The sequence below is a fragment of the Talpa europaea genome (genome assembly GCF_964194135.1).
Source record: "Talpa europaea genome assembly, chromosome: 9".
Lineage (NCBI taxonomy): Eukaryota > Metazoa > Chordata > Mammalia > Eulipotyphla > Talpidae > Talpa > Talpa europaea.
This window is the reverse complement of record NC_140076.1, coordinates 76255068-76282652: the sequence shown is the minus strand read 5'-3', so window position 1 is coordinate 76282652 and position 27585 is coordinate 76255068. Positions and strand designations below refer to the sequence as shown.

General features: G+C 48.3%; 1 protein-coding gene across 1 annotated transcript; it reads left to right on the top strand.

Moving 5' to 3' along the window:
* Positions 1–23430, top strand: PRCC (proline rich mitotic checkpoint control factor; the record flags this gene model as incomplete). Its single annotated transcript, XM_084242221.1, has 7 exons — positions 1–489; positions 11846–11893; positions 14353–14919; positions 17130–17225; positions 18808–18951; positions 21204–21269; positions 22920–23430. The coding sequence occupies 7 exons, from the start codon at positions 1–3 to the stop codon at positions 23004–23006; spliced, it is 1497 nt and encodes a 498-aa protein (XP_084098347.1). The 3' UTR covers positions 23007–23430.
* Positions 23431–27585: the final 4155 nt, after the last annotated feature.

Below are 27585 nucleotides of genomic sequence, written 5' to 3'. Positions count from 1 at the left end.
ATGTCGCTGGTTGCTTACGCCAGCAGCGATGAGAGTGAGCCGGATGAGGCTGAGCCGGAGCCGGAGCCGGAGCCGGAGGAGGAGGACGAGGAGGACGTGGCGGTCCCTACATCTGGGCCCACTTTAGGGGGCTTGTTCGCTTCTCTTCCTGCACCCAAGGGTCAGGCCTTGCTGCCTCCGCCCCCCCAGATACTAGCCCCAGCTTTCCCCCCGCCGCTGTTGTTGCCCCCACCAACTGGAGACCCCCGGCTCCAGCCTCCTCCCCCCTTGCCCTTCGGTCTGGGGGGCTTCCCCCCACCTCCAGGCGTGAGCCCAGCTGAAGCGGCGGGAGTTGGGGAGGGGCTGGGATTGGGGCTGCCCTCGCCCCGAGGCCCTGGCCTCAGTCTGCCCCCTCCCATCGGCGGTGCCGGCCCCCCCCTGGGGCTTCCCAAGCCAAAGAAGAGGACAGAGCCCGTGAAGATAGCGGCACCGGAGCTGCATAAAGGGGATGTGAGTATCCGGGGAGGGTACCCCCGAACTGTCCACCGGGTTTGGGCATGGGCACCGCTCTAGGAGGGACTTGTGAAGAATCCAGAACTCCATCCATTGATTGCTAACCTCGGATTCCTGGTACAGTGCGATGCATTGATCTGAATGAAGTTGGTCAACTCTGGGGAGCCAGGTGTTTGTCCATGCAGGTTTCTTGAAGCTGGACTCTGCAGAAGGGCCACCCACATGCCATCACCCGGCACTGACAGACCCAGGCCTAGGGTTCGTGGTACCCGCTACTTTTTTTCACATCTTTCCCTCAGATTGACGTTACCCCCTCTTTTAATCTGAGGACAGGATAAAACTTGCACCTGTAGGAGTGACAGGAGACAGGACTTCTGAGCCCTTGTCAAACTTTTGGGACTAACCTTTCCTTTGCCTCTGAACTTAAATGCCTCAGAACTGACGAATCCTGGATTCTACTTTTGAGGGGAGTTAGGAAAGATATTGCATATTTGTTAAGTGCACATCATTTGGCAGGCGTTGGCCTTTTCCTTCAATTTCTACAGAACTCTGGGAGAGAACATACTGGTTTTTACAAATTAGAAATAGCTGTCCAGCATGGACGTGCTCACCTGATGAGGGACTGATGAAAATTCAGAGCGGTCTCTCTCTGGACTTTAGGCCTGTGGCTCTCACTGTGTAGGGATTGGTAAGCCTGGGTGAGTTGGGATGCTTGGCTACTATTTCTGCAACAGGCACCCAAGCAGAACACAGAAGGCCTTTTCTGGAGTGGGTTCTTTGTGGATAAAGGAGGCCTTCAGCTGAGGGTCAGGTAGTGTTTTAGAGTTATCTGGGAGTTTTCTTCTGGGAAGTTATTTAGTCAATTCCTAGCTTATCTTTGGTAGCCCTCTGAAAGAAGCTTATTCTTTCTTAATGCTTTTCTTTAGACTTTCACTTCTGCATGGGGACTATTGCCATTCTGTGCACTTGATCTGTCTCTTAGTTTTTTCCAGATAACCAAATATTCTCCTCCTCACTTCTTTCAAGTTTTGACTTAAAAGACTTGTTCTCAATCAGAACTTCCTAACCTACATAGTTTGTGTTTTATTTTTATATTTTTTTGTAGCCTATGTAAATTGCAACCTCTTACCTCTTTCTCATCCCCCTTTGCTTTTTCTCCATAGCACTTCCCACCATCTAATATACCATCTATCTATTTGTCTCTCCTTCCACAAGTATACAGGCCCCACAATTGCAGGGTGTATTGTTTATTCACCACCCTATCCCTAGTGGTCAAAACACTGTCTGGCTCACATTGGCTCCAACCTTCTGATTCAGTATATTCTGAGTGAATGAAGTCAAGTGAACATGGATTCTTCATGGAAGGAGGTTCCAGAATTTTCCTCACTCTCCTGTTCCAGACTTTTCTCCTGTGTCATGTCCTCTTCCTTTCACACCTGAGTCTGTCATTTCCAAGGCTAGGATCTCAAAAACCTTTCTGTTGCTGAAACTTAGTTTGACTTTGATTTAACCTGGAACATAGGAAAGTCCCTGCATGAGACAAAGGAAAGTAGGTTCATTTTCTTAGAATTCTCCCCCTCTTCTCTACACTTTTTCTCCCCAAACCTTTATCTCAGTCTGATTGTGATACATGGGGGAGGTGGCACTGAGCCAGCCCACCTCCTTCCACAATGACGGTGGAAAGACTCATTTCTAGGTGGCTGAAGGTAGCATTAGAAAGAGTGGCTGGGAGAGCCTGTGTAGAATCTTCCAGTTAGACTGGCTGAAGTGATGGGAAATCCTGAGGACTCCTAACTCTAGTCCTCCTTTGTAAGTATAATTCACTTAACATTTCTGAAGTGAACAGTGATGTGGATTATTAAAATGAAGCCAAATCTTCACTCAGCTGGTTCAGTTTCCCATTTACATTCTTTTCAAGTTATCATTTTTGTTTTCTGACATATAATTCCTGGGGAAAGGAAGCCTAAGAGAGTTCAGGTTGATTTAGGTGAGGGAGACCTTTTTCTTTAACATAATTGTGCCCCCTCCAATTCTGTGTTCTCCGAGCTCTGTGTCTCACACTTAGTAGGCTCTCAGTACAGTTTGAAGGAATGAATTAAAAAATTTCCTTTTAGGATTTGGTGCTGAAGTGCAAGTAATTAACTGAATTCATTCATTTGTGCATTCAATAATGAGCTGCTGCTCTCTGCCAGGAGCTAAGACCAAGGTAGTGAACTTGTCAGACCTTGCCCAAAAGGAGTTGATGATCTGTTGGAGGAGACAGGCAGGAAATAGATTTTAGGTCTAGTCAGAGAAGAACTGGTGGTAGAGCTGGTGCCTTGGGAGCACACCTAGTGGCACTGATCAGTCCAGAGGTCGGGGAGACTTCCAAGAGGAGAGAAGACATATAAGACAGATGAGTAGGAGGAAGCCTGGGGAAGGTGGGGTGAAGTGGGGAGAAGCACATCAGGCAGAGGGAACAAAATGTATTGAACCCCAGAGGTGAGAAAAGAAAATGCTTTTGGGGAACCTCAGGCAAGTGAAGCAGAATGATTGGGACACAAGGCGGGCAGTGGAGAGTGATGGGAGATGGGGCTGGAGAGAGAGAGAAGCTGAAGCCAGGGTATAATGACCCCTGGATGCCAAGCTTCGTGAATAATTCAGGGGTAGTGAAAAATCAAGAATTCTGTGGAGCCTCCCTGGTGGCACAAGGGGTTAAGCACCGCACTGTGAAGCAATTCGCAGCCTCTGCAGCACGAGTTCGATCCCTGTCTGGCCAGGGAGCAACCCACAGGCGCAGCAGACCTCTTCTGTCTCGCCCACTACTCCCCTCAGCAGTGTATTTCAGTCACTCTGCCTGTTCTCTTCCCCACTCTATCTCTGGTGAATCCCCTCACCACAAGCCCCCCCCATCTCTGGCCTATACCCCGGCTTTTGTATGCATAAATAAATAAATCTTAAAAAAAAAAATTCTCTGATCACAGAGTGGTGAGAGACCCAGGGGGAGCAAGACTGGCAGAGCCACAGTGGGAGAGATGATGGCAACTTGGGTGAGGGAGTGGCAGGGAATGAGAACTGGAGGCTCCAGGTCCACCTCTCCAGGAGGCAGAAGTGACAAAACTAGGGGATGTCATAGGTGAAGGAGAGGCTTCAGGTAGACCCCCTGTGGGCTCAGGCAGTTGGGAGGGTAGTTAGTACCTTTAGTGAAGATAGAGGCATTGCTGATTGGGAATTTGGTAGATATAATTGATTGCAGGTATCAGAAACCAACTTCAGCTGGTTTAAATGTTAATGCATTTTTTTTTTTTATAGTTTTAGAATTCTTAAAAGACTGGGTTACAACTGCAAAATATATTTTTTTAAAGATTTATTTATTTATTTATACAAGCACTGGGTACAGTCAGAAGCACGGGAGGGTGAGAGAATTCACCAGAGCCAGAGCAGGGAGCAGAGCAGGCAGAAGGACCGAAGTACACTGCTGAGGGGAGCAGCGGGTGGCAGGAGAGGTCTGCGCGTCATGCGGGACCCTCCTCTGGTGGCCGGGGAGCAGTCGGGGATCGAACCGGCGCCGCACAGGCTGTGGGCAGCTTCGCAACCCAGCGCTCAACCATTGCGCCACCAGGGAGGCCCTATTAATGCATTTTTTAAAAAGATTTATTTATTTATGCATACAAGAACTGGGGTACAGGCCAGAGGTGTGTGTGTGGGGGGGCGGTGGGGAACAGAACAGGCAGATGTACTGAAATACATTGCTGAGGGGAGCAGCAAGCGAGATAGGAGAGGTCTGCTGCGCCATGTGGATAGCTCCCTGGCCAGCCCGGGGTTGAACTCGGTGCTGCAGAGGCTGCGGACAGCTTCACAGTGCTGTGCTTAACCCCTTGTGCCACCAGGGAGGCCTTAAATGTTAATGCATCTTACAGATACTGAGGTACCTTGGGAAGGACCTGTAATCAGGAATTAGGGATCTGTCGGGGACCCACACAGCCTCTCTGCTCATGGAATTATTCTTTCACTGCAGACCAGTTTCCTCTGCTTCTTAACTTTCGTTGGTGCTGAAAGATGGCCACCCACACTCTTTTGGTTTTTATAATTTTTGTTTATTGCATTTTTTTTTTAAAGAATTATTTTTTTTTATTTATACAAGCACTGGGTACAGTCAGAAGTGTGGGAGGGTGAGAGAATTCACCAGAGCGGGGAGCAGAGCAGGCAGAAGGACCGAAGTACACTGCTGAGGGGAGCAGCGGGCGGCAGAGAGGTCTGCGCGCCATGTGGGACCCTCTTCCAGTGGCCGGGGAGCAGCCGGGGATCGAACCGGCACTGCAGAGGCTGGGGGCAGCTTCGCAACCCAGCACTCAACTGCTGCGCCACCGGGGAGGCCCTGTTTATTGCATTTTGAAGGACAGGTTTATTAGGAAAAGGAGAAAAAGAGAGGCACCTGCATAGTCACAGTCAGGTCGGGGAGCTTCAGGTGCATTGCAGAATCATAATTAGTCAGCTTTTGATTTATGTGAGGAATTAGCAGTGATCCACACAATGAATAATTGTTCCCTCCTTTTCTTTCATTTATTTATTTATTTATTTATTTATGCCTACAAGAATGGGGTACAGGCCAGAAATGTGGGGGGGTGAGGGGATTCACCAGAGACAGTGGGGAGCAGAACAGGTGGATCTACCGAAATCACTGCTGAGGGGAGCAGCAGGCGACACAGGAGAGGTCTGCTGCACCATGTGGGTCAGCTCCCTGGGCAAGGATTGAACTCATGCTGCAGTGGCTGCCAATAGTTTCATAGTGCTGCGTCTTAACCCCTTGTGCCACCAGGGAGGCCCTCCATTCTTTTCTTGTTGCCCACATCCAACCTACCTCCTAATACATTGGTCAGTTATCTATTTCACGGGCTTAGGGGATGCAGACTTCTAAAATTAGGAATACAAAAAAAGAAAAAAGTAAGTGCTGTAAGAGCTTTTTGTCATTTAGCATGCATCCCAAAGCAAATAGGAGTTTTAGATGATCAGAATTAGTATTGCGCAGGCTTAGATTGTTTACCCAGAAATCTTGAATTTGAAAATTTCGCTAATTTTGGTCATTTCTATTAAGTTATTAAGAGTTGACTGTGGTGGATATAGCTAAGTTTTAGCCCTTGATGGCAAGAGAAAAGAGCTTTCACTGCCATTTGTGGGGTGCCTGCTTAGTGTTTAACCCTGTGCTGGACACTTCAGTGACTAAGCTGAGGGGTCACTCTGGCTTACAGGGAGGATATAGTTTAGAGAACGGGGCAGTTTGCCCAAGTTGTAGCTCAAGTTGGATTTGAGCTCACCCAGGTGAGGTGTTCTGCTAAAAAGCCTGCTAAAAAGAAGCGCCATGGACACCCGGAAATATGAAAGCAATACAGTGAGGAGTACAGAGATGGGAGAGAATGGTGTCCACACTGAAGGGTAGATGAGAGCAGAAGATCTTTGAGACTAAGGAGTAAAAGAAGTTAATGAATCTAGCTAATTGCGATAAAAGCAGAGAGGAGTGCCGCAGTGATTAGAGTTTGAAGCCTGAGGAGGGGTGTCTGTTCTTAGGTACTTATTTCCTTCTTGGCTCCTGGCCCTGGCAACTAGTGATTGCTTTTTGGCGAGGGAGTCTGTCAGAACTAGAGTCTGGGAAGATAAGAGGGAGGCTGCCATGGGGAATGAGACTCTGATAGATTAGCAGATCCCACTGGGCCTAGCTTAATGGAAAATGTCTGTTTCCGTTCTTGCTCAGCAGTCTCGGGCGTGTGTGTCTTGTCACTCTTGGCAGCTGGAGCAGAGAGGACAGAGGTAGCCCTTGAGGCTCAGGTTCTTGTGAGACAATACTTTGCTCTTAAGAGACACAACTGGTTTGGGCCTCCAGAACTGGTGAGGGCCTATTCTGGCCCAGCATGTGCTCTCGTAGCCCTGGTTGCTCGAAATTTCTAACCTCAACCTTTTCTCTGCGTCTGATGGCAGATCCACTCAGGCCAGTATTTCCTGGTCTTTAGTAATCTTTGGGAGTTGCTGTGCATCCTCCATATAATATGCTCCTGTGGAAAACAGTTTGGCAGTTCCTTGAAAAGTTAATTAGAATTATCATATGATCCAGCAATTTCACTCCTAGGTGAAAAGAATTGAAAGCAGGGACTCAGTCTTGTACATCAATGTTCACAGCAGCACTGCTCACAGTATCCAAAAGGTGGCGACAACACCACTGTCCATCAACAGGAATGGGTAAGCAAAGTATATAAAGTATATAAAAGAATACAGTAATGCCTAGCTTGCAGTGTTACTGTATACATGCAACAGAGTATTATTTGGCCTTAAAAAGGAAAGAAATTCTCATATATATCACAACATTCTTCTATATGAAATAGGCCAGAAATTAAAGGACATAAATTGTATGATTTCACAATCACAGTCCATAATATGAGATACCCAGATAAGGTAAATTTATAGAAACAGCAGAATAGAGGTTAGCAGTGGTTGGTGGGTAAAGATGAGAAATGGAGAAGAATTATTTGATAGGTGCAGAGTTTCTGTTTGGGGTGATCAAGTTTTGGAATAGGTAGCAGTGATAGTTATACAGCATTGTGAATATTCTTAACGCCTCTGAATTGTGTGTCTAAGAATGGGCCAAGTGGTATACTGTTTGTCTATGTATTGCCGTGATCAAGGAAAAGAAGCCATTATGCTCCTGTAGTGCTCACCACCCAGGAAATTCTTGTGTGGAGATTAAATGCTGTGTGCTTAGAATAGGTCTGTTACCTTCAGCCCTGTTTCTGGTAGAAACTGAATTGATTTTTCCTTCAAATGCTCCAAGACAATGATGTCTCCTCTTCCTCCTCTCCTCAGGAAGGCAGGAGGATATACGGCACATCTTTCAGCATTCAGATTACTCATCTGTCTGCTTTTTGGAACTCTAAAAAGAAATTCATTTTCTTTTGGGAAATATTTGGATAATTCTGCAGTGAGTTTTTCTTGTGTTTCCTGTTTGTTTCCAGTCAGGTCCCTCCATGCCCAGAAGTGCTTCAAGTGGCACCTCTTTTCTTTTTTTAAAAGATTTATTTATGCATACAAGAACTGGGGTATAAGCCAGAGGTGCGGGGGGTGAGAGGATTCACCAGAGACAGAGTGGGGAGCAGAACAGGTGGATTGACTGAAATAACTACTAAGGGGAGCAGCCAGCGAGACAGAAAGTTAATTAGAAAAGTTAATTGTGGGTCACCTCCCTGCCTGGGGATCAAACTCGTGCTGCAGTGGCTGGCGATAGTGCAATAGCGCTGACTTTAACCCCTGCACCACCAGGGAGGCCCCCAAGTGGCACCTCTTTTCATAGGAAATCAGTTGAACTCTTTTCAACCTTTTCTAGGTCAGAGTTGGCTAAAAATAGCACGAGGGGCAAGAGGCAGCTTCTCATTCTGTTTCCCTGCCCTCCCCACCCCCTGGACCTCCTCTGTGGCTCTGTGTAGATTACTGAACGTCTCTGACCCCTACATGGCGTATTTCTGCTTCCTCAAAGGTGAATAGTGATGACTTAACAAAGGTTTAGTCAAGGAACTTAGCCCATTTTTTGAGATTCTTACGTTAGGTTCTATTTTAGCAAGTCTCATATTTAGTGCCCATCACTGCAGCACGAGTTTGATCCCCAGCCAGGGATCAAACAGTAGACCTTTCCTGTCTTGCCTGCTGCTCCCCTCAGCAGTGTATTTCTTCAGTCTGCCTGTTCTGCTCCCCACTCTGTCTCTGGTGAATCCTCTCACCCTCCACCCCCATCAATATTTTATAATGGGGCTCAATAGATTGGAATAAGAGAGAAGGATGTGAATAGCCATAGCAGTACTCTAAATCCAGAAACAATAAGGTATCCTAAAGTCTTTGTACAGGCGTGTGTGTGTGTGTGTGTGCTTTTAAACTTTAGATTGTCAGCATAATGGAAACAATCTGTGACATTTAAAGAGAAATTGAATTTTCTTTCTGCAGCTGATCTGGCCTTCAGTTCTATTAGTGGTAGGACAACTTGCTTACATTTTCATAGTTGCCTCTTTCTGTTTGTCACAGGATCTCAGAAATAAGAATGTGCTTGTATAATTTCATAAATATGATCATTATAACTGGGATACAATTTGTTTATTTTCAGACTGCTTCTTTTGGACCCGTTTCTTAAGATGTTAAAGTTTAGGGCCTCCCCTCGTGGCTCAGGCAGTTGAGTGCAGCGCTGTGAATCTGTCCGCAGCCTCTACAGCACTGGTTCGATCCTGGCTGGCCGGCAAGGGTCCCACATGGTGTGGCAGACCTCTCCTGTCTCGCCCACTGCTCCCCTCAGCAATGTATTTTGTCAGTCTGCCCGTTCTGTTCCCCGCTCTGTCTTTGGTGAATCCTCTCACCCTCCCGCACATCTGGCCTGTACCCCAGTTCTTATATAAATAAATAAATAGATAAATAAATCTTTATTAAAAAAAGAGAAGTTAAAGTTTAAATGTGCCTGGAGATGTGATGAGAGTCTTGTATACTCCATAGTGAGGTGGTTCTGTGTGGTCTCCTGGGAAGGATGTGGAAGGCAACGGAGCCTGAGGCAGTGGCATTTGGAACTGAGAGAAGTTGAAGGTGCTTAGGTGTTTTTTCTTTGGGTGAGTTTGACATCTTGGTAGACCAAGATAATCCCAAACCCTATGTTGGGTTTTAGTTTATATACATTTTTTGCAGATGTAGTCTTTAGATCATCATTGTGACATGATATTATTTCCAGCTGAGACTTTTGGGCTTAGATGATTCGTTGGGGATCCCCCAGCCAGTAAGTGACCAATTCGGAAGGTCAACCTGTGTTTCTGACTTCATCCTTGTGCTCGCTGAGCTGCACCATGTGGGCTCAGGTCAGAGACGCTGCCAGGTCTGGCAGATGTGGATGGCACTGCAGTGTTGCAGTTAAAGTGTGGGAGCCAGCCAGAACTGATCAAGGCCTGGTTCTGTCATGTACCAGCCATTACTCAACCTCTGTGATCCTTACTTTGTTTGCCCGTAACATTGAGATACTGATGCCTGTCTTCTGACAGTATTGTAAGGATTAAATGAGGTCTCGTGAGTAGATTGCCTCACAGAGTAGGTACTCGGTGGATAGGCCTTTCCTTCTCTGTCCTCTTATACTCCACATTTAAGTACCAAGCGAGATTTCCCTTTTGGTTGTTTATTTTTTTAAAGATTTATTTATTTATGCATACAAGAGCTGGGGTGTACGCCAGAGGTGCTGGGGGTGGGGAGATAACAGGATTCACCAGAGACAGAGTGGGGAGCAGAACAGGCAGATTAACAGAAATACACTGATGAGGGGAGTAGTGGGCAGGACAGGAGAGGTCTACTGTTGGATCCCTGGCTGGGGATCAAACTCGTGCTGCAGTGGCTGCTGATAGCTTCATAATGATGAGACTTAACTCATTGTGCCACCAGGGAGGCCCGGTGTGTGTGTGTGTGTTTTTTAAAGATTTATTTATTTATTATCTATACAAGCACTGGGTACAGTCAGAAGCACGGGAGGGTGAGAGAATTCACCAGAGCCAGAGCGGGGAGCAGAGCAGGCAGAAGGATCGAAGTACAGTGCTGAGGGGAGCAGCGGGCGGCAGGAGAGGTCTGCGAGCCATGTGGGACCCTCCTCCGGTGGCCGGGGAGCAGCCGGGGATTGAACCGGCGCTGCAGAGGCTGCGGGCAGCTTCGCAACCCAGCGCTCAACCGCTGCGCAACCAGGGAGGCCCAGTGTGTGTGTTTTTTTAAATACATTTGGGGGCAATTAGTAATTAAAGCATTGTGTTCTGATTACTGTAAGGCAGTATTGTCCTGTCAGATAAGGCCTTTGCTGTCAGAGCAAAGGAGGGGATATACACATGGAGAGTGTGGCATTTACAGAGCCAGCACAAATGAACAAGTGTTAATCTGATTTCAGCCCACACAGGTGAATGGCGCTGGGAGGGAAAAGGAGCCAGTACAGAGCGCAGATGGACAGTGGAGTGAGAGGTGCAGTGATAAAGGAGAAGGAAAGGGGTGTTAAGGAGGGACTCCCTGAAAGGGAGCACACATGTAGGACCCCAGACCCTTGGAGGGGATGTTGGAACCACACTTGATGCCCTTATCCCGTATGAACGTTGTTGCAGTTCTTTGAGAACTAACATTCTTCTTACTGGACTGTAAGTTCCTTGAGAGCAGGACATTTTTCATGTAATGCACACACAGAAAATTTAGGAAATACGCTGGGGTAAATGGTCCAGATTGTGCCTCTGGAGACCAGTTGGCTGCTCCATTCCCTGCCTGGTCTGCTTTGGACTGAGTGGATTGATACCACCAGATGTGTAACCCAGCCCTGGGACACCACTTGGGAAGCTGACTATAGTACCTTGCTCAGAGTCATGTATAAAGTAAGTTCTCAGTAATGATGTGGCAGACGAATCCAAAAAGGAACTTGTGAGAGAGGAGGGTCAGTTGAAAAAAATGACAGAGGGTGTGAGTTCTTGGAGATAAATGAGATCTCAGATTCCTGCCTAATCACCTTTATTTATGGATACCCAGACAAAGGTCCTGAGAATAAATAAATGTTTTTAAGGTTCTGGTCTTAGGGATTAATGTTTTTTTAAACAAAATATTAAATACATTTTAAATCAGCATCATTCATGTGCCTTCTACCTTTCTGATAGTTGAAGATGATGAGGAGCTGGTATTGAGCTGAATTTTAGGTATTTTTCCAGTGTGAAAACTTGTATTAGCAACAGCCCTGATGAGTCAGTGGGCGACAGCTGACCTCCTGTCTTGCCCCAAATTCTCACATTCATCATTTGCTTGCTTTCTTCCTGGACGCGAACAACTATCTGGCAGACAATAGATCATACTTGGAGAGGGAATGGATTTCTCCGATGACTTTGACCTTTAATGCCTCATAGAAGAGTAGTTAACACACCACTTAATCCCACTGGAGTTCTCCAGCCCTGTGGTTATATAGTCGTGTAAGTGGTTTTAGAAGTGAAGCTGAGATTGGGTGAGATTGTGGGCCAAAACCCATTCATTTTCTAATGGACAGATTTATAGGAAGAATGGGTATAGCTTTTTCTTTCCACCAAAGACTAAATGAAAGGAAATGTTCTTCATTTAAAGCAATAGAAATGGATGCCAGGAGGCTGAGCAACAGGTCTGGGAGAGAGTGACCTGGGGTGGTCAGTCTACCCCTTTCTGAAGCTATCTGAGAGCAGGCTAGGGGCGCTGCTCTTCTGCTGGACTGAGGGCGGTGCCCGTCTTGTACAGAGCTGGGGCCACTTGCGTCCTTTTTATGTGTTGTGTTTCATGTATTTCTTCCACTGCCTGAAAACGGCAAAGCCTTATTCCATTTCATTTTCTCTAGTCAGATTCCGAGGAAGATGAACCCACAAAGAAGAAAACTGTCCTTCAGGTAAGCTTTGTAACAGAATAGAAACCTTTTCTTCTCTTTCCATCTTCCTGGAAGGTAGGATTTATGATGCCCAGCAGTTCAAATCAGGCTTAGAGCAAGTATTTGAGGACCAGCTGTGAGGTGTGGTTTAGTTTTCCATGATAACATTGGACTTTGTGCTTCTCTGCCCTCCCTCCTGTCGCGACCACAGTGCTGTGGCATTGCGTCTCCCACAGGACAGGTGGTGGTAGGGGGACGAATTGGAACTCAATTCCATTCATTACATTTCAGGTAAAAGGATTATTTAGGAAGGGTAGAATAAACAGATTGGTCAAAATGATGTTAGGGAACATCTGTATTTGAAAATTACCCATCTCCCTGTCTTATTTTAAGTCAGGAAAATAAACACTAAATAGCACTTACTGTGTACCAGGCACCATTCAAAGTGCTTTCCCGGTGTTAATTGATTTAATCCTTGTAATAGTGCCTAACTCGGTGTTTTATCATCCCTGTGTTACATACGAGCAGTCAGAGCTTAAGGAACTTGCCCAAGGTCAGGCAGCTAGTTCCTATCAAAATGACTGAGCCCATCCAGCGTTCCTATTACTCATAAGAATCTCTCAGATTCTGCTTCTTTTTTTTTTTTTTTTGTTTAAATATTTATTTATTTATACAAGCACTGGGTACAGTCAGAAGCGCAGGAGGGTGAGAGAATTCACCAGAGCCAGAGCAGGGAGCAGAGCAGGCAGAAGGACCGAAGTACACTGCTGAGGGGAGCAGCGGGCGGCAGGAGAGGTCTGCGCGCCATGCGGGACCCTCCTCCGGTGGCCGGGGAGCAGCCGGGGATGGAATCGGCGCTGCAGAGGCTGCGGGCAGCTTCGCAACCCAGCGCTCAACCGCTGCGCCACCGGGGAGGCCCAGATTCTGCTTTTTGAAAGCTAAAGGACCAGTTGGCCTAACTGCAGGGCTGTGGGAGGTGTCAGTTTGAAAAAGGAAAATGGAACAAAGTCACCATGTCACTGCCTGGAGTACCAGTGTATTTCAATCCTCCCAGCCAAGAAACACCCATAATGGACAGGACTTTTGAGTCAGGGAGACGGGGGTTCAGACTCAGGAGATCTGACTGTTAAATGGAAGCTCTTACTTGCTGCATTGGCTGCTGCTCCATAATCTAGACCACAAGTCCTTAATCAGACAGTGCTGGAGATGATCTCTCTGCTATGTTCCCCCTTGTCCCAGTGCCTCCACTCTGGCTTCCAGGGGTTTCTTCCTGTTCCACTTCACATTTATTGATTTATATTTATGACTTCATGACTCAGGACATTATATGTCTCAGGAAGAGTGAGAGTGGCTGGCCTTTAGAAGGTTGTGTCATGATTCCGTTATATGATGGTGAAGCTTCCCCTTTCCCTGATGCTGTGAAGTTGTCACTTCCACCTCTGAGGCGGGGCGGGGAGCAGGTGTCTTGGAAGGACATAGCCATGTGGAAATTAGAAAGATAATTGGTGAGAATGTCCATATGTATAGTGCGTGGTGGAGGAGTTGCCATGGAAACTGGTGTGCTGACATGGAAGGAGGCCAGTCACTCTCCTCTTAGTGTACTAGCTTCTTGGAGAAGGTAGACTGGCAACTAAGGAGATGGGAGGAACACTGGCTCAGAAGGACCCCCAGGAGTGAAGAGCCGACTTCCAGATATTAGGAAGAGATGAGTGGATAGAGGAACTGTTAAGGCAGAGTGGGGATCCAGCACACAAGGGCTATATCTGTGATTCCAGCTGTCACTTGAGATCTGAAAAGTCTGACACTTCAGGGTCAGCCTGAGTTTGGCACCTCAATTTGGTTCCTATGATCCTGAGCCCCTGGGGCCTGCCAAGCTCTGGAGTGATTCAAATCTGTGAACATAGCAGGCCAAGGAACCCATTTTCTGCATGAACCATTCTCCTGCCTCGCCTGCTTTACTCAAGTCTTGTCCATTCTGGGTGTTTCTTGGCTGGGAGTGTTGAAATACACTGGTACTCCAGGCAGTGACATGGTGACCTTGTTCCATTTCACTTTTTCAAACTGGCACCTCCCACATCCTTGCAGTTAGGCCAACTGGTCCTTTAGCTTTCAGAAAGCAGAATCTGAGAGATTCTTATGAGTAATAGGAACACTGGATGGGCTCAGCCATTTTGATAAATGCTTAACTCTTGAATAAACACACTGGGTTTCCCACATCTGTAGGGCTTTCCTTGGGCAGGGGAAGGGTTGGGATGGAGCTAAGGATGGGATGGCATCTTACCTTGAGAAGAGCAGCCAGCAGAAGGAGGAATCCAGCCCAGGATGACCTGTGTTGATGGCGGTAAGAAGGAAACTAGGGCTGGTAAGATTTTCAGGACAGAGTACATATCTGTTATTCTAGTTTCTGATGTTGATAGTACGTATCATAACATCTCACTTGTCATCTTTTTTCACTCTTTCCCCAAACCTGGGCTCACCAGGGATCTGGTGAGGGAACTGGTTTGTCTGCCTTGCTTCCCCAACCTAAAAACCTGACTGTGAAAGAGACTAATAGGCTGCTCCTACCCCATGCCTTCTCCCGGAAACCGTCGGATGGCTCCTCTGACACAAAACCCACCAGACAGGCTTCTAAGACCAAGCCCTCTTCTCTTGCCCCTGTTGTGGGCACCACAACTACCACTCCATCGCCCTCTGCCATCAAGGCTGCTGCCAAGAGTGCTGCCCTGCAGGTGACGAAGCAGATCACGCAGGAAGAGGATGACAGCGATGAGGAAGTAGCCCCCGAGAACTTTTTCTCCCTCCCTGAGAAGGCTGAGCCACCTGGAGTTGAGCCATACCCTTACCCCATCCCCACTGTTCCTGAAGAGCTGCCGCCAGGCACAGAACCCGAGCCAGCCTTCCAGGATGATGCAGCCAATGCCCCCCTTGAATTCAAGATGGCAGCAGGCTCAAGTGGGGCCCCTTGGATGCCTAAGCCTGGGGAGGACTACAGCTACAATCAGTTTTCTACATATGGCGATGCCAATGCCGCTGGTGCTTATTATCAGGTGGGTAGGGGTCTGGAGGGCTGCCAAGGAGACCTTTGAACCAGTGAAATGGCCTCTGTGGTGTCACTTTGGCTGAATTAATAAATATTCTAGCATCTTGATTTTCTTCCACTTATCAGGCATCAGAACATAGTCCTATTACTCTGAACCATATTGATCTAAAATTGCCTGTCTCCTAGTGTGACAGACAGAACCAGGTAATTGACACCTGTATTCTGAAACAGAATCTTAGTGTAGAAGCTTCCAGGAGCTCTAGTGAGAGGTCTAGGTAGAAGGCAGAGGAAGGGTGATCTTGTTTTAGAGATCTGAGTTTGACTCCATAAATGCGACTGTGCGGATTAGAGAGCTGCGGCTTAGACGCCTCGGTAGCTGTGAGTCCAGTACAGGTTTCTGGAGGTAGGGAGTGCTGAACACAGAGGGTGGCAGAGGTAGACCAAGGATGCAAGGGGAGAGTTGAATGCAGCAGGGTGCTAAGGACAATGAGAGAGACCTTGACTGTCACTAGAAGTTGAAAGGACTGAGGCAAGTCTCTGAAAGAGGTAATCTTAAGGGACACAGGTTGGACAGGGACAGGGAAGGGAATGGAGTCTAAGGGTTTTAGAGTTAGGGTTTTAGTTCCAAGCTGTGTGAGTCTGGCCAGATGACTTAACTGCCTCTCTGAGTCTCAGCTTCCTTGGCTGTAATGTTGGAATAGTAGTCGGGGGTAACTAGGAGAATCGTGTTAGCTTGGAACATAACAAGTGCTCAATAAATGGTTAGGATGCTTTTTATTCAGTGTTACTTGGAAGAGGTGTTTAGCTTTGGTTTATATGTGGCATCCAAGGAAGTCCTGGGAGTATGGGCTGCCAGGTTGTAAATAGGTTTAAGAAAGACTCCCGTCATTAGAGAGCTCCCCCAGGTGGGGAGGGCTCCCAGGGCTGGGAGTAGTGGTGGTGGTTGAACAGAGGCAGCTGGTTGCCCCAGGGCTGGGCAGCTGTAGGAAGTTTCCCTGGGTGCTTAGGGGATTTAAGTCCCCTTCAACCTCTGTGAGTCTGACTGGACAGTGTTAATCTGGGCACTGGTGGTGGGTGGGTTTTGAGGGATCTCTGGTCTAACCCAAGACTTTGAAAACAATGGTGTTTCCTAAATACTGTTAAGCCTTGTTTCCTCTAGGCTGATCACGGACAGTGCATCTCCCCTCATCAGTGTCAGAGGGATTAAAATAGTTGAGAGTGTTTTGACCTTTTTAGCAAAAACAAAACAAAACAAAAAAACCTATTTGAGTCTTACTGTTTACATCTAACAAATTGGAATTTTGTTTGCATTTAGAACCACCATGGGGGCAGTGTATGCAAATTGAAGCACTTTAAATATGCTGGAGCCTGTGATTTACATGTATTTTATTGTGGATATCTTTATAGAAAATTCATGCTCTAACACACTGGATTTTTAGATACTTTTATTTAGTGAATGTGAAACCTTGTTTTCCATTTAGCTCGCTATAAAATGAATGCTCTTGAGGGCATTTGTTGGAGTTTTGGGCAAAGGTGGAAGAGTTGGGAGAAGGTGTAGGCAGTGAGGAAACAGTCTCAGCCTTGGCCCCAGCAGGGACCTTGCCCTTGCCTTGGCCCCAGCAGGGACCAGCCCACTTCTCACGCCTAAGGGGAATCATCAGATCCCTGCAGTAAACACCTGGTAACATGAATTTAGTTCCTCCCCAGCGTGTAAGGTCTCTAGCATCCTTATTGCGGCTTATCTCACTTCAGGAGACCTGTGACCACCCTCCCCTCCCGTCATCACAGGCAGTCTCTCTGTCCAGAGGCCTGAGACAGGATGAGCAGGAATGGCGAGCACCTCACACCTTCCCACCCCTCGCCCCCAGAGTATATGAAGTCTTAAGAGCAGGAGGGCTGGGCTGAGGGTGCCGTGGGGATAAGGGGCTGGAAATCACTCTTGGGAAGCAGCCCAGGGAGCAGGTACAAATTTAAGCAGGAGAGAATGTCATTCTTCCCTAAAAACTGCTTATTAATCTGGACAGTACAGACTAGAAAATGAAAATGTTTAGAGATCGTTCCTGAGTTCTGACTAGGTCCCTCAGATTTGTGCCTGTAGCTGGTCCATCAAGGTGTGGGTGTCACCACTGCTTCTGATTATTTTCTCTTTCCCTGGGCAGACCTTGTTCCCTCTCATCTGTGCACCTCATTGGTCTGTTTTTTCCTTCTTGGCTGCAGGACTATTACAGTGGTGGCTACTACCCCACACAGGACCCAGCCGTGGCCCCCCCACAGGAAATTGCCCCAGATGCCTCCTTCATCGATGACGAAGCAGTAAGTTCACAATGCACCAGCGACCATTGTTGACCTGTACACCAGGTTTCAAATCTGAAGCTAGAGGGCATTTTTTTTTAATAAAATTTTATCATTTAGGATTAGGCTTGACACCCTTTGACATAGAAACTCCAAATAATTATGGCACATGGAGGTGAAGTTAGTTTTTGTCCTCATAAAATAAGGCTGGAGGTGGGCAGGCCAGTGTGGTATGACAGCTCCCTGAAGTTGTCAGGGGTCCTCTCCGGGTCCTTACTGTGCCACCCCAAGTTTGTAGCCTTTATTCTTATGATCAGTGATAGCAGCTAAGGCTCCAGCAATCCCACCTGCCTTCCCATCTGTAGCAGCGGGGAGAATGAGGGGGCACCTTTCCTCTCTTTAAGAAGACTTCCTGCAAGTGCCTAAGGATCCCTTCTGCTTCTATCTCTTTAACTAGAATCTGGTACAGGAGCCTAGGAAAGGAGTGTCCTGGCCCAAATGGCAGATGCCTAGTCAAAATGTTGGGTTCATTCACACAAAAGGAGAGGGGCAGGGGCAGGTAGATTCACAGAGGAACCAGCAGCCACACTGAAGACCCTTATGTTTCACATCACTGTATTCCCTGCTGCTGAGCTCCCAACCTCGGCTCAGGGGGTATGGAACCTTATGTCCTGCAGCTACCATCTTTCAGGATATAAAGTATTGTTCCATCTGTAGGGAGGTCACAGCCTATTAGGAGGGGGTGGGAGAAATAGGAGTGCTACCTCTTTGCATGAAGATTCTTGTAAAAAATAATTCTTCTCTACTCACTTTTTCACAGAAAGACTCCGTCCCTCTGTGCTCTTCTGCCTGTGGTTAATTTTGTGTCCAACCACTCCACTCTCCCTGTCCTCTTGACAAGTCTGTTAGTTAGACCCTTTTAGTCCTCTGGGAGGCAGAAGGAGCTCACCCAGGTGCAAAAATCAGTTTCTTGTAGACAGTGTGAGCCTTGGAGGCCTCCATAATGTGCAGATCAGGACCTGGGTCCTCCGAAGTTCTCAGTGGTTGTTAATTGGATTCCTCTACACCCATACTCCCAGGCACATCTCCTGGCGGCTTGTGTGATCTGCATCTTTTGTAAGGAGGAGGGGAGAGGCTATCGTTCTAGAAAATTTGCCAGACCTTTCTTTGTGAGGCTCCCTCTCTGCCATCTGCTCTGGTGTGGGGTCTGCTGATTGGGTGATACTGTACCAAGGAGGAACAGAAATGTAAGAAACAGATATTTAGAGGTGTCTCAGATTTTTTTGTCCTGAATTCTTAATTTGAAAATTGTATATAGTCCTATAGGCAGCTACATTTATTTATTTGAGTACAGATGCATGCATACGGTGATTCTCTAGACTCACTCATGTTTGGGAATGCTTCTTGGCTTCCCTCCCCTGGTCCAAGAGAACTGGACCAACCGCCTCCAAGGCGGGTTGGTTGGTGGTTGGCAGGGTGAAGACACACACTGCATGGGGGGGTGGGCAGTGGGATTGAGAGTCACAAAACCATTCCCTGTTCCCTGGATCCTAGCAGCATCTGACCCCTACCAGATCCCTCACTTCTATTTTTTCTTTTCCAGTTTAAGCGATTGCAGGGCAAGAGGAACCGAGGGCGGGAGGAGATCAACTTTGTGGAGATCAAAGGTGATGACCAGCTCAGCGGGGCCCAGCAATGGATGACCAAGTCATTAACAGAAGAGAAAACCATGAAGTCATTCAGCAAAGTAAGCGGAAAAGTGCCTTCTTGGCAGGCCCCAAGGCAGAACTGCTCCCTCTTCCCATCCCACCCCCACTCACTGTTATGGACACACACCTTTAGCAGATGCCTGTTGCCCCTGGTGCCATGAATGCACCAGGTTTACAGTTACAGCTCCTACCTTCCAGAATTTTGCAGCACTGTGCTTCCATCTGCATGGTAGAGTTGGTTGCTGAGACTGAACAGTTGGAGCAGTTTTCTGCCCAGCAGTTGGGAAGATCTCTCTGATAGGTGGTGACTCCTTGCCTGGCTACATAGAATCCAAAGCGGCTCTACTCTCTCCCTACAGTCATCTGGTCTTTCCCATTGAGCTGGGAGCTGGCCCAGCACATCCGTGAGGTGTGGGCCCAAGAGAGCCTCAAAAATCCTGGGGTCCCTAGGTTCTGGATATGCAGCCCTCTCCTTTTTCTCCTTTATTGTAGCCAGTTGTGGTCTTTTCAAATGCTTTATGCCTTATGCCTCACATGCCCACACCACCTCCTACCTTCTTTGTGCTGGTTTTCTTCAGTCAGTGTGATGAACAGCTCTTCACCTAGTAGCTGAGTACAGCAAATGTGGACATTTATAAACCTGCCACGGGGGCAAAATGTGGGGAAGCCCTGGATTCGAGCCCAGCATCAGCAAGGCCAAGGTTGGGCATTTTATTCCCTTCTCCTCCCCACCATTTTCTCTGTTTTGTTCTGTGGCCACAGATGGCCAGCTGAGCTCCAGCCGTTTGTTTTAACTGAATGCTGGCGGCCATACAGAACAGAGCACAGGATTGTGGTTAGATCAGCATAGATTCATCACTGTTTACTGGAAAAACCACTTAGGAGAGCATGCGCCACCAACTGTGGTTCGGAGGCATCATCACATAGTAATAGCTATTGTTGTCAGTGCTCACATGGCCGGGAATGGAGCTGGGTGCTTTATGTTTGCATCTTTAACTATCACTTAAATGACATTAATAGCAGCAAGGAATTGGAGTTTTCTGTCTTCCCAGTTCCAACTTTTCTTTGCATTATTTCATTGTATGGAACTAGATTATTTAGAAAAGAAGAGAAAGACACAGTTCCTGACCCTGAGGAGTTCAGTGTAGCTGTGAAAAAGAACTCCAAGGACATTTGAATGTAAATGATTATGGTGCAAATTGATTGCATAAGTGCTGAGGAGATTCTAGAGAGGAGTTTTGGGAGTTGGGTGGGGCTGATGAGGGAGCTTCTAGTTTGAAATGACACTGGCAGAGTACAGAAAACTGCAGAATGAAAGCTCAGACCAATATAGACTTTGACAGTAAATCATTTGCATCAAAATTTGGTTAGGGGATCGGTATAGTGCAGTTACTGGCCGAGGCTGAAGATTGGCAAGATGGAGTGAAAATTGTAATTCCAGGGAAGCTGTTGGCACTTTCTAGAATGAGGGAGGAGGTGGGGTTTCAGCTGAAGGTGATTGATGGGAGATGGTTTGGTGAACAGCAGGGAGGAGACAGCCTGGACATCTGGCCTTACTAGGGACAGGGGGACAGAGATGAAGAGGGCTTAAGGGGAAGATCAGCAGCGGGATTGTGGGAGGGTCTGGAGGGAAGATAACCTGTGCCAGGGCACTTAAGCTGTGTCAGGCAATGGAAGTGGTATCAAGTGTCCGCTGTGGGCGGATCCCTGTGCTGGGGTGGGGTGGGATTACCAAAGAAATAGAAGACATTCCTGACCTCAAAGTATTTCCAGTCTAATGGGGATATTAGCGGGCTATTTCAGGCCAGTCTGAGCTTGGCTTTTTCACATAATGGCTTTAATAAAAATAACTTTTATGCATATGCAGTAGTCTCCCCTTATCCGAGGTTTCTGAACTTTGTTACCCATAGTCAGCCACTGTCTGAAGTATTATAGAGGCCAGATGAATATAACTTTTACTGTGTTTATTATATTTTATTATTAATTACTATTGCTCATTCTTGCTGTTCCTGGTCCGTAAATGAAACTGTTGTAGGTAGGTATGTTTAGGAAAGAACATAGTATATGTAGGGTTTGGAACTAACTGCCATTTCAGCATCCACTTGGGGTCCTGGGGCATATCCCCTGCAGATCAGGAGGGACTGCTATATAGACATTACAACAGCCCAGGCTTGCTTTTCTCCCCCAGGATTTGGGCTATTGATTTCTCAATTCCTAACCTTGCAGCATATAGGCGCACAAGAAACTGGCTTTACTCCTGGGGGTTAATTGTGTTTTTTTCCCCTTACAGAAGAAAGGTGAACAGCCAACAGGCCAGCAGCGGCGCAAACACCAGATCACATATCTGATCCATCAGGTGAGAGAGCTGGAGGGCCCTGGCCTGCCAGGCAGGATCCCTGGGGATGTGAAGGCTGAGACAGGGCAGAAGCCCAGGAGGCAGGCACCAGCTTCCTGCAGGTCTCCTCCTGGGTTCTCCATATGGCCACTAGGGGGAGCTGTGCTCTTCAGTACAGGTGCTTAGAATAAACTCTACGTGAAAATTCTGATACGCAAAACAGAAATGTAAGAGAGGAGAGTGAAATGCCTTCTCATGTAGGTTTTTCAAATAATTTATTATTAATAATAAAGAATAATTCATATTAATAAAATAATAACTTGTTAGTAATTCAAAAAAGTAAAGAAAAAAATTAGTTCACCAACTTCTAACAAACATCCATGGCCTCCCTGGTGGCTCAAGGGGTTAAGACACAGTCTGTGAAGCTATCTGCAGTCACTGCAGCACAAGTTCGATCCCTGGCCAGGGAGCTGCCCACATGGTGTAGCAGAACTCTCCTGTCTTCGCCCATTGCTCCCCTCAGCAGTGTACTTCAGTACATCTATCTGTTCTGTTCCCCACTCTGTCTCTGGTGAATCCTCTCACCCCCCCACACCTCTGGCCGGTACCCCAGTTCTTGTATGCATAAATAAATAAATCTTTAAAAAAAAACAAAAAACATCCACCTGATGAGGAGGTTGGTCTTGTAGCCTCTACTTTCGTGGGGACACAACTAATGCAAAATGACAGATAATCCAAAAATGTCTTTTGGAATTAGAATATAGCTTGGTATTTATTCGATAGGACCTGGCAGCTTTCAAATACTCATTTAATCACTAAACCAATGTCATTTTGAGGGCTGCTGCACTGCATGTGGTTAGAGGTAGACAGGAATAGTCAGTCGTTCCTGGCTCTTTCTTTCCCTGGGGGTGCTCATGCTTGGTGGTGACTTCAGTGACAAATCTGGCTTCTGTTGTTCGTGTCATAGTTCACCATCCTTTTCAGGAACTCTTTTGTACCCTGACCCTATGTATTTTGATATGTAGGGAAAGAATGAAAGGGTAGGGTCTTTATTAAAACCCAAATTCTTAGTCCCCTCCCCTTATTCCCGGGAAATTGAGGAAGCATCAGCAGCTGGTGTGTGGGGATGGGGTGGAGGAGCCCCTTTTCTAGGGTGGTGCTTGCATATTGTCAGAATGCAGCCTGGAGCCAGGAGCTGCAGACTTCAAAGGGAGAGGTCATTATTCTGGGATCTTCCAGGCAGCTTTTCACAGCTTCAACTTGTACTTGAAAGTGGTGTGAATTTCTAGGAACCACACCATACACTGTATTCAACACAACAGCAAAACTGCGTCACACACCAAGGTGACCTGCTTCCACCCGTCCAGCACTCTGAGACCGCCACTCCTACTGGCCAGGAGTCTGAGGCAGCTGAATGTCTTCCTTTCAAACGCCAACTTTGAGTTCTCATTTTTCCCATTTCCCAGTTTTCTAGCAGAGGAAGGACCAGGATTCTTGAGTCTTTATTCTGCTTAAACTCTGTAGCTCCTTAAAGATGATTTTTCTTTGTTTTGCCAGCGTCTTCCATAACTGTTAGGACGAGACCGATTTTAAGTTGGGAAGCTACACAGGCAAGGGGAAATTGGTTCTCACCCCCGTTTGACTTGCTGCTGCTCCCTTTTCCTGCCGCAGGCTAAGGAGCGGGAGCTGGAACTGAAGAACACCTGGTCAGAGAACAAGCTCAGCCGCCGGCAGACCCAAGCCAAGTATGGATTCTAGGCTCTGGAACTGAGTGCGCCCAGGATCTCCTGCAGCCTGGCTGTCCTGTCCCCCAGCTTCATTGCTGGGACCCCAGCTGCTCCAAGACCAGGAGGTCTTTTCCCTGAGGACCCAACCCTCGCCTCTGCGAGAATGAACATATTTGATAGATTTTTCTTAACAAATATTAGAAAATTCAGCTTCTTTCTGTCTTGGAGCTGGCAAAGACTGGAGTGATGCCTCAGAAGGGGCTCAGAGTTCTTGGATGGGAGTTCTGCTCCCTGTTGGGGGTGATAAGATATTGAACCCTTGTCTTTTTTTTTTTTTTTTTTTTTTTTTTAAACCAGGGATGTCTGTTGAAATAAAACATTCAGTCTGACAGACTCTGCCTCTCCTGCTCCCCCTTTCCTACTTTTTAGCGTTGTCTGCTTTGTTCATTCTGGACCCTTCTCATTCATTATCCTGTCCCAGGATATGTTTCTACCTTGTGTAAGGCCCCCTCCAAACCACTGTGAGCTGCCTCAGTGATCACATTGCTATTTTTCTGTCTTATCCACCACCAACCCTGGGTTCCTGGCCATCGAAGAACCTCAGAATTGTATGGGAATGAGGCCTGTGAGCCCAAATATGGAAAGTAGTGCTGCTCTCAGGTGTCTTAAGACTAGTGGGTGTCAAGGTTATTTCTGTGATATCAGAGTTATTAGATCTAAAATTCTGCCCAGCAGGAGGTAAAGTGGTGAAATGTCCCTGAAGCGGATTCAAATTTATATTGTAGTCATTGACCTGAACTGGTTTGACATAGAGCCTAAGGGCTGGACAGATCTTTTTGGAGACTTCTGGACCCCTATCTTTTTTGCTTAGGAATAGGTGGGTGGTTGGGGAGGGAATAGGCAGGGACTATGGACTTCAGTTAGCTGTAGGGCACTGCAATGCCCACAAATGACAAGATAGATGGCAGGATTCCTCCCTCACAGAGGGTTCACTAGGGATGGAAGACAGCCTGCTTGGGTCACGAGAGCGTGCAAGGCCTCCTGCAACCACTACTGAACTATGTTGCTGGGAGGGTGCTGGTGCTCCGGGAGGATGCAACTGCAGCTGCTTCCTCAGGAGGGGAGTGTTGAAACTCCAAGAAAAGCCTTGGGTGCCAGACTGGGGGGCCCTGACTGATAGACGTCCGTCCGTCCATCCGTCCGACTACAGGGAGCCACTGGGAGGAGCTGTTGTTTGATGTTGACAGGAAAGTCAAGCGCAGAGGGCAAGAGTGAAGAGGTGTGTGGTGGGAACTCAGACGACAGGGAAGAGGCAGAAATGAGGAATCACCGTGCTGCCGGTTTTGTGTGCTGGGTGAGTTGAAGAGTCTGTTTCTCATTAAGTACAGAGGAGGGTTTCATCACTTACAGGAAAACCACCCGCTTATCTGAAATCTGACCTACTTCGGTTGGAGCCAGACAGGGTTCCTGCATCCCACAGGGACGCCAGGCTGCACTGTCCAAATTGGAGCATCCAGCCAGCCTTCAGCTGGGAGCATCAGCCTCCCTCACCACCTCCACCCTCCATGGAGGTCCAGGGGGTCAGGGCTGAGTTAGCCCCTTTCAAGGGTCTTATGTGGTTAGGTCAGCTCAGGGGGACCCCCCCAAAATTAGACCCCAAGTCGAGTGCTTGCTCTCCTGTATCCAGCATGTGACAGATGCGGCCCTGCCTTCTGGGCAGTCGCCACGCTCCTGGAATTCAACGCTTGAGTGTTCTTGTTTCAGGGGCTGTGTCATGAGCTAGAAGTGCCCTTGGTTGGGAGGCAGGACATGGGCAGGGTGAGGCCTAGTGTCACCTGGGAACAGATGGAGTTAGGCCAGATACCTTAGGTATCTCTTCCTTCCCCACTCCTTCAATTCCTGCAAGTATTCCTAGCCACTGTTTTTTAAGTCATCTATTAGTCCTATGAAAGATGACATTTCATTTGGTTTTTGGAATTTCCTGGACACCAGGAGAGAGAATGACAGTTAGAAATGGACAGACTATTCGGGAGGGCTTCCTGGAGGCAGTAACCTCAAGTCCTGGTAGAAAAGACAAACAGGAATGAGGAAGAGGGGAGGAGGAATAAGGAATGTCACTTGGCTAAAATTGCCATGGCGTAATGCCAAGGGGTGGACTGAGGAAGGGGCGAAGGCCTTGTCAGAATTACCCCAAATAGCCCCAGATGTTGGAGGGGTGGGGATGAAGCTGGGTGTGTGGCATTGCAGTGACCAGGACAGTGGAGCCGAGGGCTGAGGTCCTCCAGGATCAGTTAGAAACTGATCCAACATGCCAGTGCTGTCACAGGCAGGGGGCAGTGTTCAGTTCCTGCCCCAGAGCCTCCAGCCCTGAAGAGGGGCTGGCCAGGTCTTTACCCCAGCTGGGGAGCTGAGCCTGCTGTCCCAGAAGACACCCCTATTGAGGGAATGGCTGAAGTACTGTGGGGCCGAGAGAAATGACTGGAGGCTGGGATGCCCTGTGGTGCCCACTCCTATCTCCTTTACTCCTCCCTCTGCTCAGCTTGCTTTCAGGTGGGGACTGTTGTTCTGAGCTAGTAGAGGCGGTCGAAGGTGGGGCGTTTGCAGTGACTGGCCTCAGTCCTCACTGAACCAGTGCATGATGTGCTATGGGACTGGACGGCTGAGGTTATGGAATTGTCTGGGCTGGCATCCCTGAACCGGGGTCCCAAGGCCCTTTACTGCTGCGTTTGCCCAAGGAGAAGACAGGACAAGGGGCAGCTTAGGGGAGCAGGAACGCAATTCAGAGGCAGCAGGGTGCTGAAGGACAGCACAAAGGGAAAAATGGGGCCTGCCCCTCAGCAAGGCCCTCTGCAGGTGCTGCCCAGGTGGGGGATGAGACTGGCTTGGATCTCAGAGTAGGTGGGGAAGACTGGGAAATGCCCTGTCCTACCCTGACTGGTCATGGTCTTTGGCTGGTGCTGCACACTTGACCCAGCTTCTTCACCCCTGGGTTGGCGAGGAGGCTCCACCCCTGGGCTTCATGGCTGGGCCTAAGTAGAGTCCTAGGGAGCACGGGGGCTTGGGCATAGTGGGCCCTGGATTAGGATGACGAGATGCGATGCGTCTGGATGCATTCAGCTCCTTGTTATCTATCTCCCCCTCGAGGCGACAGTTTCCTGTTTGAGCCAAAAATTCAGTCGGGAGGGTGAAGTGCCTTCTCACCCCAGCAGTCCTGTCTGCCAAGCCCTTCCATGGCCTAAGGAGGCGTTCTCTCCATTTCCAAGGAATGTGGGGAACCATGGAGCAGAAAAAAGGTTTCACTGTGGAAAGCTACAACCGCTAGTTCACAGCACGGGAGGTACGCAGGGCTCTTGATTCGGGTCACTGGGGGCTGCTTTGACCACCTCCAGCTGCGTGGTGCCCAAGGGAAGAAGTCACTGGTCGCTCTGCCCCTCTCTAGGCAACTTTGCTCCTTCAGAAATGTCACCCAAGAGGGTGGCACTGCCACCCTCTCGGCCGGCATTGGCCCATCCTATTATGTTCAAGGTCTCAGGCAATCCTCTCAATTTCCTGAGCCTGCTTTCCAGTATTTACTGTACAGTAAGCCTCCCCTTTCTTTGCCTCCCGCCTCCCACAATGAGTCAGCCATGAGGTGACTCCTCAGGTCTAATCTGAGATCTTTCTTGCACTTTCAGTCTCCTCCCTGATTTCGACAAAACCAACTGCTCCCCTCCACACCCTGCTGTCTCCCTCCCCATCTCAAGCCGGCTCAGCAGAGTTTACATTTACAGACAGGAGGAAGTGGAACCCCAACTTTGTTGACTCAGCAACCATATTTCTCCATAAGTTGATTAGCACCAGAGTGGAAAGGTGGGGGGGGGCACACACAAGCGACTGGTGCTGGTGCTCTGGGCTGTGGGTGCTGTGGTGGCAGCACCTGATCCAGAGGACATGGCTTCAGGGAGCCTCTGGGGGATTTCTGTACCTCAGGCAGGTGCAGGACTGCACGGTATGAAGAGGGACCCAGATGGGCACCGGTCATCTGGACTAAACTTGGCGAAATGAGTGTCAGAGCAGGCTGCACAGGTGGGACCACCACTCTGCTGGCCTGAGTGGTTTTGGGGCACCATGTTGGCTTCAAGCCCTTCAGGTTGCCCGGGGCAGACAGCCCAGCTCTAGGGAGCCCCCAGTCTGAGAAAAATGAGACCCAAGGCAGAGTCTTCCAGGTGGCTGAAGCTGGGAAAGTGAAGCTTTGTACTGGGGCTGGAGAAGGGTCTGGGCAGAGGAGAGAAAGCCTCACCAGAGGGGAAGGAATGACTGAGAAAAAGGCCTAAGCCCAAGTCCAATGCCGCTGAACTAGGCCTAAGCCCTAGTCCAAGACTAGGAAGACACATGAGAGCCTTGGAAACATTGCTGGGGGTGGGGGGTGGGGGCTGGGATAACAACATACCACTGGTCCACAGTCCTATGCTTGGTGGGACAGGGAAGGAGGTGCAAGGCTACCCTTCAACCACTCCCTCTCCCCTCCTTCTCTCCTGGCATCGTCCAGGTTATACAGTCATCCTCTGCTCCTAGCTACCCGCCCAGCCCAGCCCAGCCCAGCCCAGCCCAGCCCAGCCCAGCCCAGGTAG